Genomic DNA, 17,469 nt, shown 5'->3' with positions numbered 1-17,469 from the left:
TTTCCACAGTATGATGTACAGTCTCAATCTTGCATTGAGAATTTTTTTTTTTTTTTGCATTTTACAAATTGTCCTAAGTTTTCCAAAATGGGGTTTGTACAACTCACACAATAGCACAGATATACAGATAAGTTTATAAACGCTATAGCACCTTTCTGAAGCACTGTTGATTGTTGCTACTTAGGTCTTCACTAAGCAACGCAATTTAAAATATATTTAAAGCAGGAATTCTCAACCTGCCACTTACAACACAGAGAGGTGTTAAATGTTGATGAACTGGTATAAAATGAGGATGCTGATAGAAAATGTAAGTTAATCTGTGAAAGTATATATATATATTCAACTACAAGTTATGAAATTAATAAAAGAGATATATAATGAAAGTTTCAGAGTTTAAGTTTATAGTCGGCTGGCTGAGAGACGTCCAGGGGATGGGCTCCGGCTACGACTGAACATCTAAAAAAGACAAAAAAGGCTCTGAAAAAGAAACTAAAAAGAATAAATAAACACAGAATAGCTATTTACTAGCTATTTAGCAAAAAACAGGATAGACGTTCTATACTCACCCTCAGGCCAAGAAAGCTTGTGCAAAAGATTCCATAAATACATTTACAAAATACTTTAAAAGTATAGCTGCCTGTACCAAATAAAACAAGATCAAAGCACTATTTACTGTGACTGACAGAATGATCAGTCATTGCAAAAACTTACAAGTTTGCGGCTGGGGCTTGTTGAGCAAGAGCGGGCTGGACTAGTGCTCCGGCTTCTGCTACTCCACTAAGAAACACAAGGCAAAGAAATTACTTTTAAAACACATATTGACATGCATGGCTCAGTTACTGGCGGCGCAGATGCAGTATGTTTAAATAGGCAGTCTCTGTGCCTCATCAGTGTTAATTTGCTACAGCTGGAATATATATTTAAGTACTCCTTGCTATGGGCTCATTGTATTGTTTTGTATGGTGTTCATGTGTACAACAACTGCCTGCTCTGCAGATCCTGTTTCCACAGATCCATCTGTGGATCCATCTAAGTTCCCAGGAAAAAAAGACCTAATAATGTCAGTGTAAGAGCCTTACACTGACATTATTAGGTCTTTTTTCCTGGGAACTTAGATGGATCCACAGATGGATGCGGGCTGTGTCGATTATTTAAGTGGCTGTTCTGCTCCTTTGATGGACACTCCCAGTTTTACTAAGATCCTCTCTCTTTATTCTTTTTCCAACGCAATGGTAATTCAGTTGTAACGTTTTCTGTTTTATATTATTTACTCTACTTTCCAGTATGTTCACTGGTTTTGCTAGGGTGTTATAGCTGATGCCCCTGTGGGGTGAGCACATGGCCACCTGAGTTTTCTGACATTCACTGGGGGCTCATGTACTTGTCCCCCGAACGTCCTTCATTTCGCTTTGGGGTATACATATGAGGTGTGATGTCCTCTATTCCGAATTATAAAGTCACCAATCTTTTCTTTCGTCTCTCCACTTTGGGCTGTGGATTTTATTCGGTTTCCTTTTTGTTTCTAGTTTCCATTAATTTGACTACTAATTATTTTAGTTATCATCATCAACCTTTCTTTGTAGCTCTTTAACCACACACAACAAATAAACAACATTTTACATTCACAGTTACAAATCATGCATTAAAATTATGCTTTTCTGTGTGCGTGTGTGTGTACCAAAGCTCCTCTCCTGGTCACAGCTTCTCCTTTCACTAGGACTGAGTCTCCCTCCATCAGTGCAGGCCACACATGATATGCCACCAGTGGAGCAGTGAACTCTGAATCATAACTGCGCCTGTACCTGAAAGAGCAAGAGAAAGAACATAATTTAAAAATGCTCCCTTCATTTATGACTTCATTGTTAAACAATGCAAAGTAATTCTATATTGTTTATTTACTGTGCAGTGTGCAAAAACTGTATAGGATGCATATCTCCTCACTTGATGTCACTGTAGAGCTCTCCATCCGAGCTGAAGGCCAGGTCTAGGGGCGGATCCAGCGTCTGCATGGCAAAAGCAATTCTACACACCTCTCTGATAAAACTACTGATTACCATGAAGTCCACTTCAGGAGGCAAGGAGATATGTGGGTTTACATTCATAGAGTTGATCACATCCTGTTACAAGGAGAAAACGGCTGTAGTATCACAGTGGCATTTTGTAATATACTGTAATAGTGAAACTTTCATTGGAAGCTGGGGTCAGGAGTGCATGGGCAGCCATTATATGGTGTGGAGAGGATTAAGAACCACCGATCAAAACTTTAGATGGTAGATGGTATTCTTGCAACCAGAATATATATATATATATATACGTATATTAGGGCTGTCATGCGATTAAAATTTTTTATTGAGATTAATCGCAAACTAATAATTACGCAAATTTGAACAGTTATGCAAATTTTTATTGCAAGAACCATTTCTAGATGCAACACCAGTGGTGTAACTAAGAGCTTATGAACCCCAGTAAAAAAAAAAAATTTTTAAATTGGGCCCCCTCAACAAATTGCATATGCTGATGGCTGAACAGAATGAATTAAAAGTCACTCAGAAGTTACAATTCCTGCCTCTGGTATTTTTACCTTTTTTTTAAAAAGAATTTGTAATATAATAAAAATGACTTGGCGAGTGCTTAAGCTTTCTGGCTAACCCAGAAATCATCCTTTCAAAATATTTTAATCTAATATATATAAGCCAATGGAAATACTCATTACAGAGATTGCGTGATTTCATTCATCTTTTCATCAACATGTAAAAATAGTGAAAACCGCTACAAGCAGTTTTTCATCGGACAGTGAAGATAATTTATTACTTTTTTCTGTTTGACTGCGCTGGCGGGTCACAAGTAATGCAGTTTAAAACAGAAGATCCGGTGTGGACACAACACCCCAGACTTTGGACGTGCTGCTTTATACAACTGCGGTCAAGCCAACCTCCACTTCGAAATGCTCAGTCAAATCAGACCCCATGTTGTTTCTAAGGATGTGCGTATACTAAACATTACGGTAATAGCGCCTGGTAAAACTGATAAAAAAAGTCACTGACGACCTGAACATGACTACATCAGTTATAAATATATCAGTTAAAATATATATAAATGTATCAGTTAAAATATATAAATATATCAGTTAAAAATATATAAATATATCAGTTAAAAATATATCAGTTAAAAATATATAAATATATCAGTTAAAAATATATCAGTTAAAATTTATAAATATATCAGTTAAAAACAAAAAAATATATCGGTTACAAATATATATAAATATATCACTTAAAAAATATTAATATATCACTTAAAATATATATAAAATATCACTTAAAATATGAATATATCAGTTAAAAATTTATAAATATATCAGTTAAAGATATGAATATATCATCTAAAAAATATATAAATGTAACAGTTAAAAATATATAAATATATCAGTTAAACATATATAAATATATCAGTTAAAATTATATAAATATATTAGTTAAAATATATAAATATATCAGTTAAAAATATATAAATGTATCAGTTAAAAAAAGTGTAAATATATCAGTTAAAAAATATATAAATATATAAGTTAAAAATTTAAGAATTAAATAAACCAATTTCTTCCTGCAAACTGTATTTGGGATACAATTTTAAGCTTTGAAAAAGAGTTGCTAATAACCTGACATTATGATTTTACTTTAAATTTAAAGTTAACTAAAATTTAAAGTCTTAGCTCTTTAAATGTTATTGTTATTAAAAGAAATCTACTTGTTTCCACACAACAATTTAACTTTGTAATGATAGTACACCATCTGTAGTTCACACTCAGTTTATATCAAGCATTTCTGATGTATCATTTTTAAATAAAGGACTTTATATTGCCACATTTCTATTATTTTCACTCTAGACTGTTATTAAAAGAATTTTCTAATTTCCACACAATAATTCCACTTCATAATGATAGTATACCATCTGTAGATGTCACTCAGTTAATATCAAGCAATTCTGATGTGTCATTTCTAAATTAAGGCCTTTATATTGCCACATTTCTACAACCCCAATTCCAATGAAGTTGGGACGCTGTGTAAAACATGAATAAAAACAGAATACGATGATTTGCAAATCCTTTTCAACCCACATTAAATTGAATACACTACAAAGACAAGATATTTAATGTTTTTTGCAAATATTGCAAATATTCACTCATTTTGTATTTGATGCCTGCAACACGTTCTAAAGAAGTTGGGACAGGGGCAACAAAAGACTGCGGAATGCTCAAAAAACACCTGTTTGGAACATTCCACAGGTGAACAGGTTAATTGGAAACAGGTAAATGTCATGATTGGGTATAAAGGGAGCATCACCGAAAGGCTCAGTCGTTCACAAGCGAGGTTCACCACTTTGTGAACAACGTTTCTCGTGCAATTGTAAGGAATTTAGGGATTTCATCATCTACAGTCCATAATATCATCAAAAGATTCAGAGAATCTGGAGAAATCTGTGCAAGTAAGCGGCAAGGCCGAAAACCAACATTGAACGTCCGTGATCTTTGATCCCTCAGGCGGCACTGCATTATAAACCGACATCATCCTGTAACGGATATTACCACATGGGCTCAGGAACACTTCAGAAAACCATTGTCAGTAAACACAGTTCATCGCTCCATCTACAAGTGCAAGTTAAAACTCTACCACGCAAAGCGAAAGCCATATATCAACAACACCCAGAAACCCGCTGGCTTCTCTGGGCCCGAGCTCATCTGAGATGGACTGATGCAAAGTGGAAAAGTGTCCTGTGGTCTGACGAGTCAAATTGTTTTTGAAAATCATGGACGTTGTGTCCTCCGGGGCCAAAGAGGAAAAGGACTGTCCGAATTGGTATCAGCACTAAGTTCAAAAGCCAGCATCTCTGATGGTATGGGGGTGTGTTTCAGGGACGTCCCTGCTTTTTTCAGCAAGACAATGCCAAGCCACATTCTGCACGTGGTACAACAGCGTGGCTTCGTAGTAAAAGAGTGCGGGTACTAGACTGGCCTGCCTGCAGTCCAGACCTGTCTCCTATTGAAAATGTGTGGCGCATTATGAAGCGCAAAATATGACAATGGAGACCCCGGACTGTTGAGCAACTGAAGTTGTACATCAAGCAAGAATGGGAATGAATTCCACCTACAAAGCAACAATTAGTGTCCTCAGTTCCCAAACGCTTATTGAGTGTTGTAAAAAGGAAAGGTGATGTAACACAGTGGTAAACATGCCCCTGTCCCAAATTCAAAATGAGTGAATATTTGCAAAAAACAATAAAGTTTATCCGTTTGAACATTAAATATCTTGTCTTTGTAGTTTATTCAATTGAATATGGGTTGAAAAGGATTTGCAAATCATCGTATTCTGTTTTTATTCATGTTTTACACAACGTCCCAACTTCATTGGAATTGGGGTTGTATATATATTGCTACTTACACCAAATAGTAACTGTTTTTAGATTTTTAATATTCAGGGGGCCATAGTGGCACAGTGGGTAGCACTGTTACCTCACAGCAAGAAGGGTTTGGGTTTGATTCCCCAGCCAGATGGCCAGGGTCCTTTCTGTGTGGTGCGTGTATACAACCCTCTGTCCACTTGGATTTCCTCCAGGTGATCCGGTTTACTCTCATAAGTCCAAAGATATGTAGTCAGTCTAATTAGAACTACTAGAAACTGCACTAAGTGTGTGTGTGTGTGTGTGTGTGTGTGTGTGTCTGCCCTGTGATGGACTGGGCAGACCCACAGCAACCCCACCCAGGATTAAGTGGTGGTAAAACAAACAATGAATGGATGAATCTTATTTATCACTACAGTTAAAATCTATAAAAAACATACATTAACACTTATCTGCACATCGTAGAGGTCAAGGTTTCGCACAATGTAGTCCACCACTGCATCCTCCAGACCGTCTGGACCCATATGTGTAGGAGAAAGAGTTTTCCTCACACGCATCTTAAATTGTCGATAGGCCAACTTGGCAGCCTGGAATGATTCCTATTTGATATAAAGGTAAATGAAGGTTTATTTTAATATGTGCAAGAAAACATTTACATATCACAGTGATTTTAATATTAATGTCATTTAAATTTTGGTCACAATTGTATATTCTATTTAATAGTTTATTTTCGGTGTGATCATTAAATCCTGGTTAGATTTGACAAAACAGAAGCACACCCTGGGCAGGGCACCAATTAGATGCAGGACAGCATACACACTCTCAAATGTACTCACTTATTCACAACTAGCTAATCAGCAGGTTCAGACCAGCCATGTGGACACATGGAGAAAATGACAAATTTAGTCATTACAGTTCCCCAGAACCCATTGGTACCCCTATACTTAGGAAAATCTCAATTTAAAGCTTAAGTAGCGTCTAGTAAACCCAGGGTTTTTTTCACATGCCCTTCAAACAGTTCACATGAATGTAGTGTCTAATTGTAGATTTAAAAACTTATTTTTAACTTAACTTATAATTATTACTAATGCTAAAAGCATTAGTGTAAAAACGAAACTTTCTAGCTAGCCAGCTTTAGTATTTGTAGGTGCTTCGTACCACGGTGGCAATGAAGATGATCCTCTGCACTGTCTCAATGTCGTCTATGTAGCGCCGTAGGAGGCTCTGCGCCTCCAGTCGTTCGATGGCGTACAGGTCAGAGAAGCGTGACACAAACCGGGCATGCCGGGACGAGTTAGTGAGCTGAGCACGGGTAGGGGATTCACTCCGCAATGGGCTGCTGGTACGACTTCTCCGAAGAAGAGGACTGGGTGAACGACTTCTCAACAGTCTGGTATGGAATTTAAAAAATCATTACAATTCTAATTCAAGTGATTACAATTCAGTAATTCAAGACATTTACTGTGCAAGACTGAAAGAAGCCACAATAGCTCTACACTCTGGTTTTGTTGTAAAATTATTCAAAATAAACTGTAATAATTTGCACATGCAACTGTGTATACTTGTGGGGGGAGTGGGTATGTTGTAGCTGATTTACTAAGAAATAAATTGACACTAAACAGAGCACAGTAAACAGGGGAAAAACTATGGAGCTCAAACGCTGCCATAAGTATTTGAATCAGAATTTTATAAATTTGAAATATTTCAATCTGAATTTTATAAATTTGAAATATTTCAATCTGAATTTTATACATTTGAAATATTTAATGGCGTAATTTATAAATTTGAATTTTAACAATGCTTTTTTTGTGATTTGAACTTGTGAGGTGGTGAAATTTGCTGTTGAAAAATTTTCATTTCAAAATTACAACTTGCAATTTTCAGATTTTAAAAATTCAGATAAAAAGAATTCAGATCTCTCAGATTCAAATCTCAGAAATACGAATTCAAGCTTGAAGTGAAACATCCGGGTATCCCAGGAAAACTAAACTTTCCAGAGCGATCGAACGCAGCATTTAACCAATCACAGCGCTGCCTCACCTGCGTTCATGTCTGTGGAGGAGAAATGAATCCCAATGAGGTAAGTGCATCCAAAGTGTCAACCTCAACTGACCAGATAAGTCGAACCAGGTGTGTTAGGTAAATGAGGTAAAGACTGAACTCTGAAGTGCTATACGGCACACCAGGAAAGAAGTTTCACAACATTTCTGAACTCCCCGTTTTAATATGTGCAAGCAACGGAATATCCATGCCTTCCTAAACTCAGACCAGCTCATGCCAAGCAAAACTCTTAACTAACCACTACCAACAAGCTAGCTAACGCTAACTAACCTTACCCCGCGCGTTATCACGCCACCAGCGTTACATAATGCAAAATATAAAACTTGCCGTAAAGCACGTTGAGTATTTACCAGAACTATAAATAATTAGCTGACTGTGTGGATCTGAAGAACTTTGGATGCACTTTCCTCATTGGGATTCATTTCTCCTCTACAGACATGAACGCAGGTGAGGCAGCGCTGTGATTGGTTAAATGCTGCGTTCGATCGCTCTGGAAAGTTTACTTTTCCTGGGAAACCCGGATGTTTCACCTCAAGCTTGAATTCGTATTTCTGAGATTTGAATCTGAGAGATCTGAATTCTTTTTATCTGAATTTTTAAAATTTGAAAATTGCAAGTTGTAATTTTGAAATGAAAATTTTTCAACAGCAAATTTCACCACCTCACAAGTTCAAATCACAAAAAAAGCATTGTTAAAATTCAAATTTATAAATTACACCATTAAATATTTCAAATGTATAAAATTCAGATTGAAATATTTCAAATTTATAAATTACGCCATTAAATATTTCAAATGTATAAAATTCAGATTGAAATATTTCAAATTTATAAATTACGCCATTAAATATTTCAAATGTATAAAATTCAGATTCAAATACTTATGGCAGCGTTTGAGCTCCATAAAAAACAAAGTATGCATAAAAATAATCGACAATAAAAGGATTTATTTTATGAAAGTCTTGATGTGTTTTTTTCTTAAACTATTTTATTGTTGTTTTAGCAGCTGGTCAGGGTGCATGCAGGACTAAACTGTTACTATCCTTAAACCTGTGCATTGTTATTTGTTGTTATACCGCTGAGTAAAAGTTAAATACGTTTCTGTATAACTAAAGTATTATGCAGACTATAACTGTAAAAAAACTGTACTAAATAAAGTTAGATATTATTGCACGTATTAAATCCGTTATCTGATATACAATCTAGCACACTGTGTAGGGAACATAAATCAAGTGTCTAATATACTGTCTAGTGCACTAAGTAGGGAACATAAATCTATAATAATAATAATAATACATTTTATTTATATAGCGCTTTTCAAGATACTCAAAGACGCTTAAATGATCGAATATACAATCTAGTGCACTATGTAGGGAACATAATTCATTATGTAATACACTATCTAGTGCACTATGTAAGGAACACAAATCATCATCTAGTTATACTTTCTAGTGCACTATGTAGTGAACATGAATGCGTTATCTAATACACTATCTAGTGCACTATGTAGGGAACATAAATCCGTGATCTGATATACAATCTAGTGCACTGTATAGGGAACATAAACCAATTGTCTAATTCACTATCTAGTGCACTATGTAGGGAACCTAAATCCGTTAACTAATTCGCTACCTAAAGCATTATGTAAGAAACATAGGTCTATTATCTAGTACACTATCTAGTGCACTAAGTAAGGAACATACATTCTTTTCTAATATACAATCTAGTGCACTATGTAGGTAACATAAATCTATTATCTTTCACACTATCTAGTGCACTATGTAGTACACATTAATGTGTTTGTGACGCGAACAGTTAGCTTAGTAGCTCAGTTAGCAGCTCCTAAAAGTTCTGTTATCACCCATATCCTTTGGTGTGTGCCAGAGGTTTTTTAGCTTTTTTTTGGGGGGGGGGTGCTTTGGGGGTCGGGGTCGAGGGTACCTCCCTGAAAGACAACTTGGGATGTCTGTTAAAGTTTGATACCGTGTATTGTCATAAAGCTGTTTCCACCAACACCACCCCAAAGTTTGCAATCTATGATAGAAATACTTTAAAATACAAATTAATCCAAATTTAAACCTGCAAAACAGTTTTAAAAGGTGCAATTATCCATAGACCTTATTTATTAGCTTGCAGACATGTTGGTTGGTAATCAAAAGTGATCAAGTGTTAATGTTTGTATTCAGCTCACCTTTCCTGTAGCATGGTTTTCTCAGCAGTAAGAAAAGTGACCTCGTCTTTCAGTAATCTGACCTGCCTCTCGTAGTCCTCCAGCCCATCCAGCTTCCTCTTATAGAGCTCAACCTGATCATATGCTGTCCACAACCTGCACCAGAACACAAGACATAATAATTCTTTTTTTCTTTTTATAAATGTGAATACATTAATAAATGAAGCATCTACATAGTGTAAATATTGAAGAATTACTCATTTGTTTCCTCATTATGTCCACCTGGATGTACTTTGCCCTGAATTACTGACTAAATATAAACCTTTTTACTAAGCCAACAAAATCTGCTGCATCAAAATTATACATACATGACATTAAATGTGAGATTACATGTCTCTTAGCTTTGTTTATGAATACGAGTTGCTTATAAGAGCCATCAACAAGTTTCTGGCACACTTCGAATTGGATGGGATTTTTTTTATACATACTTGACTTTTCAGACAGTCCTTTAATAGATTAAAGACAACCTTGGGTCATTCCATTTTTGCCTGATTTGGGTTTTAAGGGATTGCCCTGCTAAAACACCCTATTACATCCACAATTTAAGTATTGTTCTGTTGATATTAAGCAATACATCAGTTTAACTAGCAGAATAACAGCCCAAGAGCAAAACATCAGCACCACTATGCTTGACAGCAGGTGTCGTTGGGTTTAAATGCCTCACATTTGTTCTATGAATACACCTCTGGTCACTGTGGTCAAATAATTTTATCTTAACACAAAGCTTGGATGTACAGCTTGCTAGACTGTGTACATTAACAACTGTGTTCTAGCAGGTTCTAAATCATGACAGACCTGTTTTTGATGGCTCCTGGATAGCATCAGACCATTTGGACAAATTTCCTTTTAGCATTAGGTGACAGTTTAGGTTTTGCTTTCAGCCTTGGCAAAGAGACCATTATCTACTGTACATAGTTTGTACTTACAGACAATTGTTTGTACAATGGTTTGTTTAGTTCAGAAGTTGCTTGGAAATGGTTTTAAATAACATTTCTGACTTAATCTGCTATTATTATGCTTGTGGCTCACTTTAATTTATTAAACCAGTCAATCAAACTAATCCCAAGTGCACAGAGTAGACATCATGTCACGTCAATCCTAATTCGTACCATTGAATTAGACCATGTTATGTTAAATTACATTCTAAAACTTTCTATACCACCAAATTAATAGTCTAAGTTGCTTTATGCATATTTTGCCCTGGCAGACTTTGTCATATTTTCTGAAATTCCACAATAAACTTGTTTAAACCCTGAAGTGTGTTAAATTATTAAGTCAAAAAACAATTCAGAAATCTAAAAAAATCCAAAAATCCAAGATTGCCATGACATACTGTACATGTCCCTTACAAGCGTGTCATATTTGACTTGTACTTTGTCAAGCATACAAAAATCTCCAAATACACCTTATTAATATAAATATTAATACAATATTTTACTTAAAACTGAACATGCAATACAAAAAGTTTAATTAAAATTATTGTAAAATTCTATCTGAATAACTATAATTTTATAGTCCAAACTAGATCCATGTGCAATATTTGAGGTAACTACAATACAGAGGACAGAAGATATAGTGCTGCCCTCCCATATGCCAATAGCCTATTTATTTTCCTATTCCATCACATGTGATTATTTTTTACTCTTTTTTACTCTCAATTAAATGCAACGGGATCCCCCTCTAGGCTCACTGAGGCTACCTGCTTGAGAAGAATTGGCTTAGATAGTGGATGCTTTGAGCATGTATAATTTTTTATTAATCCTATCTCACTAGATTCTGCATTATTTCAGTAGCCATATACACAGTCGAGTCACATTATTATGACCACCAGCTAATATCCAGAGTAACCACCGTGTGCAGCACGGACAGCAGCTAGACGGACTGGGAGTGACTAAATAAGGTTCTGGGAGGTTGTCACAGGTATCTGGAGCCATGCTGACAGCAGTGCATCCCACAGCTGCTGGAGGATGTGTGGGGGAGGATCCATAGAGTGAACACGACAATCGAGATGGTCCCACAGATGCTCAATTGGGTTCAAGTCTGGGAAATTAGGGGACCAGGGTAATACTTGGAAGTCTTGGTCATGCTCTGCCAACCAGTGTCTGACATTTCAAGCCGTGTGCCATGTCGCATTGTCTTGCTCGAGAATCCCATCTGCCCCTGGGAGGACAATCGGCATGTATGAGTGTACATGATCTGCAAGGACGGATTCATACCCAAATCAGTTCTGAATGCCTTGCACACCTTTTATACCCACCAAGCCAGCTCACCAAATGTGACTTCCTTCAAGAGCTACATGCTGCAGCCGTCGAAAGTAGGAAGTGGCCATAAGTGAACATAATAATAACTGTGTATATGGACTAAAAGTTAATTATTTAGATGACATTTTGTAAAGCATTATAATAGTGTAGTGTGAGACCCCTTGTTGACTGCTGATGTGTGTATGTAAGCTAGCGTGTACTCTGTAGATGTTCAATAAAGACATTTTACAACATGATGTAATGTGCATGAGGACATTTTAAAGTTGTACAGTAGAACTAACTCACTCAGCCTTCAGATGCAGTATCTCATCCTCTGTGGCAAGAAGGGTGGTTGCTGATCTGTTTTTGGTGGAGTCCAGTTCATTCTTTGTATCAGCTAGGCTGGAAACAAATCAAACACACAAATAGGAAAAAAAACACTTAAAAGCTTACAATATGTCATATTAAAGTTTAACATATAATATTCTTGGCCCTTGGTTTTTATTGTACAATTGGCTGTATGGTTTGGGCAAATGAATACTTAATTGCAGATAAAACTGACACTCACTCCTGTTTCACAGTGTCTAGCTCTATACGTGTGGAGCACAGCTGATCTTCTATCTTCTGCATGTCACTCTCATGAGACAATGCCAGCGCACGGATCTTTTGCTCCTTCTCCGCATTGTCCTGACAAATAAACATACATTAATTAAATGTGATTAATTAAATCACAAATAGCAAATGACTGTTTATAACAGCTCTGATAAATAGCAACACATCTCTCAAAATAATTTGCCAATGTTCAAAAAGTTTTAAACCAGCTACTTCACCTGGTTAAATCTAGCGACAATAGTAATGCCCATTTGGATTTTAAATATTAATAATTACCTGAATAAGACTGAGACTGGTGTCTGGTGAGACTGTGGAACTTGCAGTGGTAAAGCAAGTACCAAGCCATGGCAGCAAGCGAGATTTAAGTGTGTCCACTCCTGCATAGTGACCACCTGAAGTAAAGTAAAACTAACCATTGACAACAGAAATGTCATACACACAAACAAAGGTATGACTGACATTGCTTTTAATCTTAGGTTTTGTCTATGATATATGTAGCATAAATTTGGCATATAACATATTAAAGAGAAATAAAGTATATGAGGAAAGTATGGCTGTAAGGAAATGCACAAGCAGAGTAGCGCAGGGAATAACAATGACAAAAGGAGATGGAGATCTGTTGTGGTATGAAAACAATGGTAAATACAGATGATAGGCCTAAGAAGCTGTTGTTTTTCTAAGAGAAGTACCTCAGAAGCTCGAAATCTAAGTGAACATGACTTGAATGTGATTACAAGCTTCGAAGCACTATTGGCTTAACATGTGCATTGCATGTCTATTACCATCGAGAACAAAGCACAAAAGGATATGTTAGCAGGATGGCTAGGACAAACAGATGACCAAAGATGGTAGCAAGAGGAAATGCATAGCATACAAGATTTGTACCTTCTTGTGCAGTGAGGTTAAGTATAGTAAACAGCTGCCCCTGGATCTTGGATGTGAGCTCTACCAGCTCACAGCATCGGTTTAGGCTCTGGTCACATGAGATCACCTAAGAAAGATGCTACTTGTCAGTGAACTAAAAATGCTTAGAGATTGCACCCTTATCTGCATTAAGGTCACAATAAACAGGGCACAATTTGGCAAATATATGATATTGTGAATAGCCTTCCCAGAAGAGTGAAGGTTGTTATAGCCTAGGAAGACTTGACTGGCAACTCCAATTGGGTCATTTCTGTGTGGAGTTTGCATGTTCTCCCCACGTCTGTGTGGGTTTCCTCTGAAGCTTCGGTTTCTTCCCACAGTCCATGTAACGTGTAAGCACAGACATGTAAGTCAGGTGAATTAGAGATACAATATTCCATGCGATGGTGTTTGACATTAAACTTAAACTGATGATTCTTGTGTAACCTGTATTACAAATCTTGCCAAAAATGTAACCAAAGTGTAAAATGGTATTTGATTAAACTACAAACAATTACTGTAGCATCCCCCTTTAAATGATGGCTTGAGACTTGACTGATGGTATAAATTGCATTTATTGCTTCTCCTTGACAGCTTACGTTAAACCTTCTGAGCATTAATACAAAATAAACCACCGTAAGAGCTGAAAGAAATAAAACATACAAACAATTATGACACATTCTTCTAGAACAACCTTTCCATATAAACATGTACATAAGCACATAAACTAACATAACAATTCGTTACATACCCTTGCAAACATACAAAACTACCCTCTTGCATTACATACATACGTTGGGCAATGTTAGCTTTAGCATTCGCGCTAATGTGCGGATCCTTCCGACAGACGCATTTATCAAACTTTACTTATAGATAATATAAACATACTAATTAACAATAAAACATAACTTACACACCTTGTGCCTCTTAAAGGGGGGCTAAAACCATATAAAAGCTGCTTTATTTGCTCCTTTCAGCTGCTGCTCTGCCGCCAAACTAATCTGTTTTTTACCGTTAACCTGAGTTCACCTAGTTTCACAATAAAAGTCCCTCATACAAACATACTGTATGTGGTGGTTAAATTCACAGGCAATAAAATACAAAATAATTAGCACTTACTAAACAAATACAAAAACATTGTTATTCTTTGGGGTTATTTACAATTACTATTTTAGTTTTGCACCTTATACCATACATTTTAGACTTGTATTGTTCTGTCAACTAACACATCTTGTGTTATTTTAATGTATGTCTGTGACATGCCAGAGTGAAAAGAGTTTGGCATGCATTCTGGAGTAGGTTTTCTACAAAAATGTTCCTAAAAATTTGGCTGCATTTATTTATCCTTCAGTTCCTACCAGTCTTTCTGTCTCTGCCTCTGAGAAACACCCCATAGCTTGTCACTCTATAATAGTATCTATTTATTTATTTATGGAGCGCTGCAGAGATAATTGTCATTTTTCATCTCTGCAAGGACTTTTGGTGCTCAACTACAGTGACTAACAGGTCGTTTCTTAACTCCCCGTCCAAGGCTGTTCTTGGCCATTTAGCCTTGCTCAATTTAGCCAGATGGCCAACTTTAGGAAGGTTCAAGGTTATTCCAAGCTTGTTCTATTTCTAAAATTATTGAGGCCACTCCAGTTCTGGGAAGACTTAAAGCCTTAGATGTTGTTTTATATCCGTGCCCTGATTTGTGCCTTGCCACAATTTGATTGTTACTGTTCCTTAGAATGTATGGCTTGGTTTTTGTTCTGACAATGCAGTGTAAATTATGAACCTTTATATAACCCTGCCTGTCTATTCCAAATCATGCAGAGTCCATTCAAATTGCAACAGGTAGCCAACTGAGTTCTAGACCCAGCACAAAGGTAGTTTAAGCAAACAGCATGCACCTGGCCACAGTTTAGAGTACCACAGCAAAAGGTCTGAATACTTTTGTGAATAATGGATTTCACTTTTTGATTTTTACCACATTTCAGGGTAAACACTCCACAAACTTACTTGAAGGGTCTGAATACTTTCTAAATCCATTGCAGACATCCCAAGTCTCCCGGAAGTTCCAGGAGTCTCCCGCATATACATAGCGGCTCCCTGATGCCCGCAAGTCAGATAAAATCTCCCGAAATCTAGAACGAGCGGCTAAGAGCGACACAAACGGGCATGCAGGCGACACAGACTTTTTTTCCCCGATCGCGTATTACATCCATTATCTGATATACAATCTAGCGCACTGTTTAGGGAACATAAACCAATTGTCTAATATACTGTCTAGTGTACTATGTAGGGAACATAAATCAGTTATCTGATATACAATTTAGTGCACTATGTAGGGAACATAATTAATTACGTAATACACTATCTAGTGCACTATGTAAGGAACACAAATCATCATCTAGTTATACTTTCTAGTGCACTATGTAGTGAACATTAATGCGTTATCTAATACACTATCTAGTGCACTATGTAGGGAACATAAATCCATGATCTGATATACAATCTGGTGCACTGTGTAGGGAACATAAACCAATTGTCTAATTCACTATCTAGTGAACTACGTAGGGAACATAAATTCATATCTAAAACACCCTCTAGTGCACAATGTAGGGAACATAAATCCGTTATCTGATATACAATTTAGTGCATTATGTAGGGAACCTAAATCCGTTAACTAATACGCTACCTAAAGCATTATGTAAGAAACATAAGTCTATTATCTAGTACACTATCTATTGCACTAAGTAAGGAACATAAATTCTTTTCTAATATACAATCTAGTGCACTATGTAGGGAACATAAATCTATTATCTTTCACACTGTCTAGTGCACTATGTAGTACACATTAATGTGTTTGTGATGCGAACAGTTAGCTTAGTAGCTCAGTTAGCAGCTTTTAAAAGTTCTGTTATCACCCATATCCTTTGGTGTGTGCGAGAGGTTTTTTAGCTTTTTTTGGGGGGTGGGGGGCTTGGGGGGTCGGGGTCGAGGTCCGGGGGTACCTCCCTGAAATGAGTTTTTGCAACTTGGGATGTCTGCCATTGTATATTGTAAGTGCTTACCTAATAAAGTGCCAGTGTAAACTGCAGACTAGATGTACCTAATAAACTTCTAATTGAGTTTATCTTTATAATGTTAACTACTTTTTGCTCTAAATTGTTTGGTAAAGTTTCACTCAACAGACGACAAACTTTTAGACTCTTGCAGACTGGGGTTGTTGCCATGCCAACGGCGTCCATAGCAACCAAGCTGCCGTTGAATCAAGGCAGTCAAAACAAAACAGTTATATGCAAACTTTGATTGTGAGTTAGAATACCTAAATTATTAATAACAAATAAGCTTAATAGCTTATATTTTCAAGATATGCATTGTGTCTGATATCTAGCCTCTATGCATAAATAGCAAACTGAAAACCTACTACGAGTCTAAGCGTGTAAAAGTGCAATCTCTGGCAACAGATTTCAACCAGGTGTAAATTGTGCATGATCTTACATGGTAGTCTTTGTACCAGGCTTCCAGTTTTTGTTGCAGGACGCTGTAGGATGATGTATTCACCAGCCTCCGTAACGTGTCTGCCATGTTTCGCAGTGGCTGTCTGTTAATCCTGATAAAGTCTTCAGGATGTCCAGGAGTAACGCGGTGTGCTGCTTAATCCTGCGGGAGTGTGTGCGCTCACTATTTATACCCCCCATAAAGCACCAGCACACAGGCAGGCGTTGGACAGGACGCTACAGACGCGCTTTAGTTGTAGCAACGACATGGATTGTCCTACATACATGCTTTGTGAAGAGTGTTTGTTATTTAGGTTTGTTTTAGGTTTGTTAGGTATTTGTACTGTAAGTACATACGTACAATCCAGCCCTGGACTTTTTTCTTGACCAGCCCACTACAAGCAAGTCGTGCCACACATATCACCCCCTATATATCATACCCTTATCATACCCTTCATACACATACATATACACATATCATACCCTTCTATATGTATATATTTACATATAGAATACAAATTCTACAATATTTCTTAAAATTTAC

The 17,469-nt window shown here is 36.7% G+C and overlaps 1 protein-coding gene and 1 long non-coding RNA gene across 3 annotated transcripts; both read right to left on the bottom strand.

The window, feature by feature from the left end:
* Positions 1 to 312: 312 nt before the first annotated feature.
* spata18 (spermatogenesis associated 18) lies at positions 313 to 17,122 on the bottom strand. Of its 2 annotated transcripts, XM_063002091.1 has the most exons (13): positions 16,927 to 17,122; positions 13,423 to 13,528; positions 12,814 to 12,929; positions 12,494 to 12,612; positions 12,232 to 12,327; positions 9,647 to 9,781; positions 6,556 to 6,787; positions 5,838 to 5,996; positions 1,942 to 2,117; positions 1,679 to 1,802; positions 712 to 777; positions 567 to 582; positions 313 to 456 (listed from the first exon to the last, which is right to left on the bottom strand). In XM_063002091.1, the coding sequence occupies exons 1-13, from the start codon at positions 17,011 to 17,013 to the stop codon at positions 443 to 445; spliced, it is 1,446 nt and encodes a 481-aa protein (XP_062858161.1). In that variant the 5' UTR covers positions 17,014 to 17,122; the 3' UTR covers positions 313 to 442. The 2 variants fall into 2 exon arrangements, with proteins under 2 accessions (XP_062858161.1, XP_062858160.1); XM_063002090.1 differs by lacking the exon at positions 567 to 582 and having other exon boundaries at positions 16,927 to 17,119.
* LOC134320605 (uncharacterized) lies at positions 13,997 to 14,574 on the bottom strand. Its single transcript, XR_010013714.1, has 2 exons — positions 14,358 to 14,574; positions 13,997 to 14,083 (listed from the first exon to the last, which is right to left on the bottom strand). It is a non-coding gene; the product is annotated as an uncharacterized LOC134320605 (long non-coding RNA).
* Positions 17,123 to 17,469: the final 347 nt, after the last annotated feature.

This window comes from Trichomycterus rosablanca, chromosome 9 (assembly GCF_030014385.1).
Source record: "Trichomycterus rosablanca isolate fTriRos1 chromosome 9, fTriRos1.hap1, whole genome shotgun sequence".
NCBI lineage: Eukaryota > Metazoa > Chordata > Actinopteri > Siluriformes > Trichomycteridae > Trichomycterus > Trichomycterus rosablanca.
This window is presented reverse-complemented; position numbering and strand designations above follow the sequence as displayed.

Coding starts and splice junctions, on each gene's coding strand:
- spata18 (XM_063002090.1), bottom strand. CDS start 17,013: ATGGCAGACACGTTACGGAGGCTGGTGAATACATCATCCTACAGCGTC. Junction 6,788..9,646: donor AAAACCATGCTACAGGAAAG/GTGAGCTGAATA, acceptor ATTCCATACCAG/ACTGTTGAGAAGTCGTTCAC. Junction 5,997..6,555: donor TCATCTTCATTGCCACCGTG/GTACGAAGCACC, acceptor TATATCAAATAG/GAATCATTCCAGGCTGCCAA.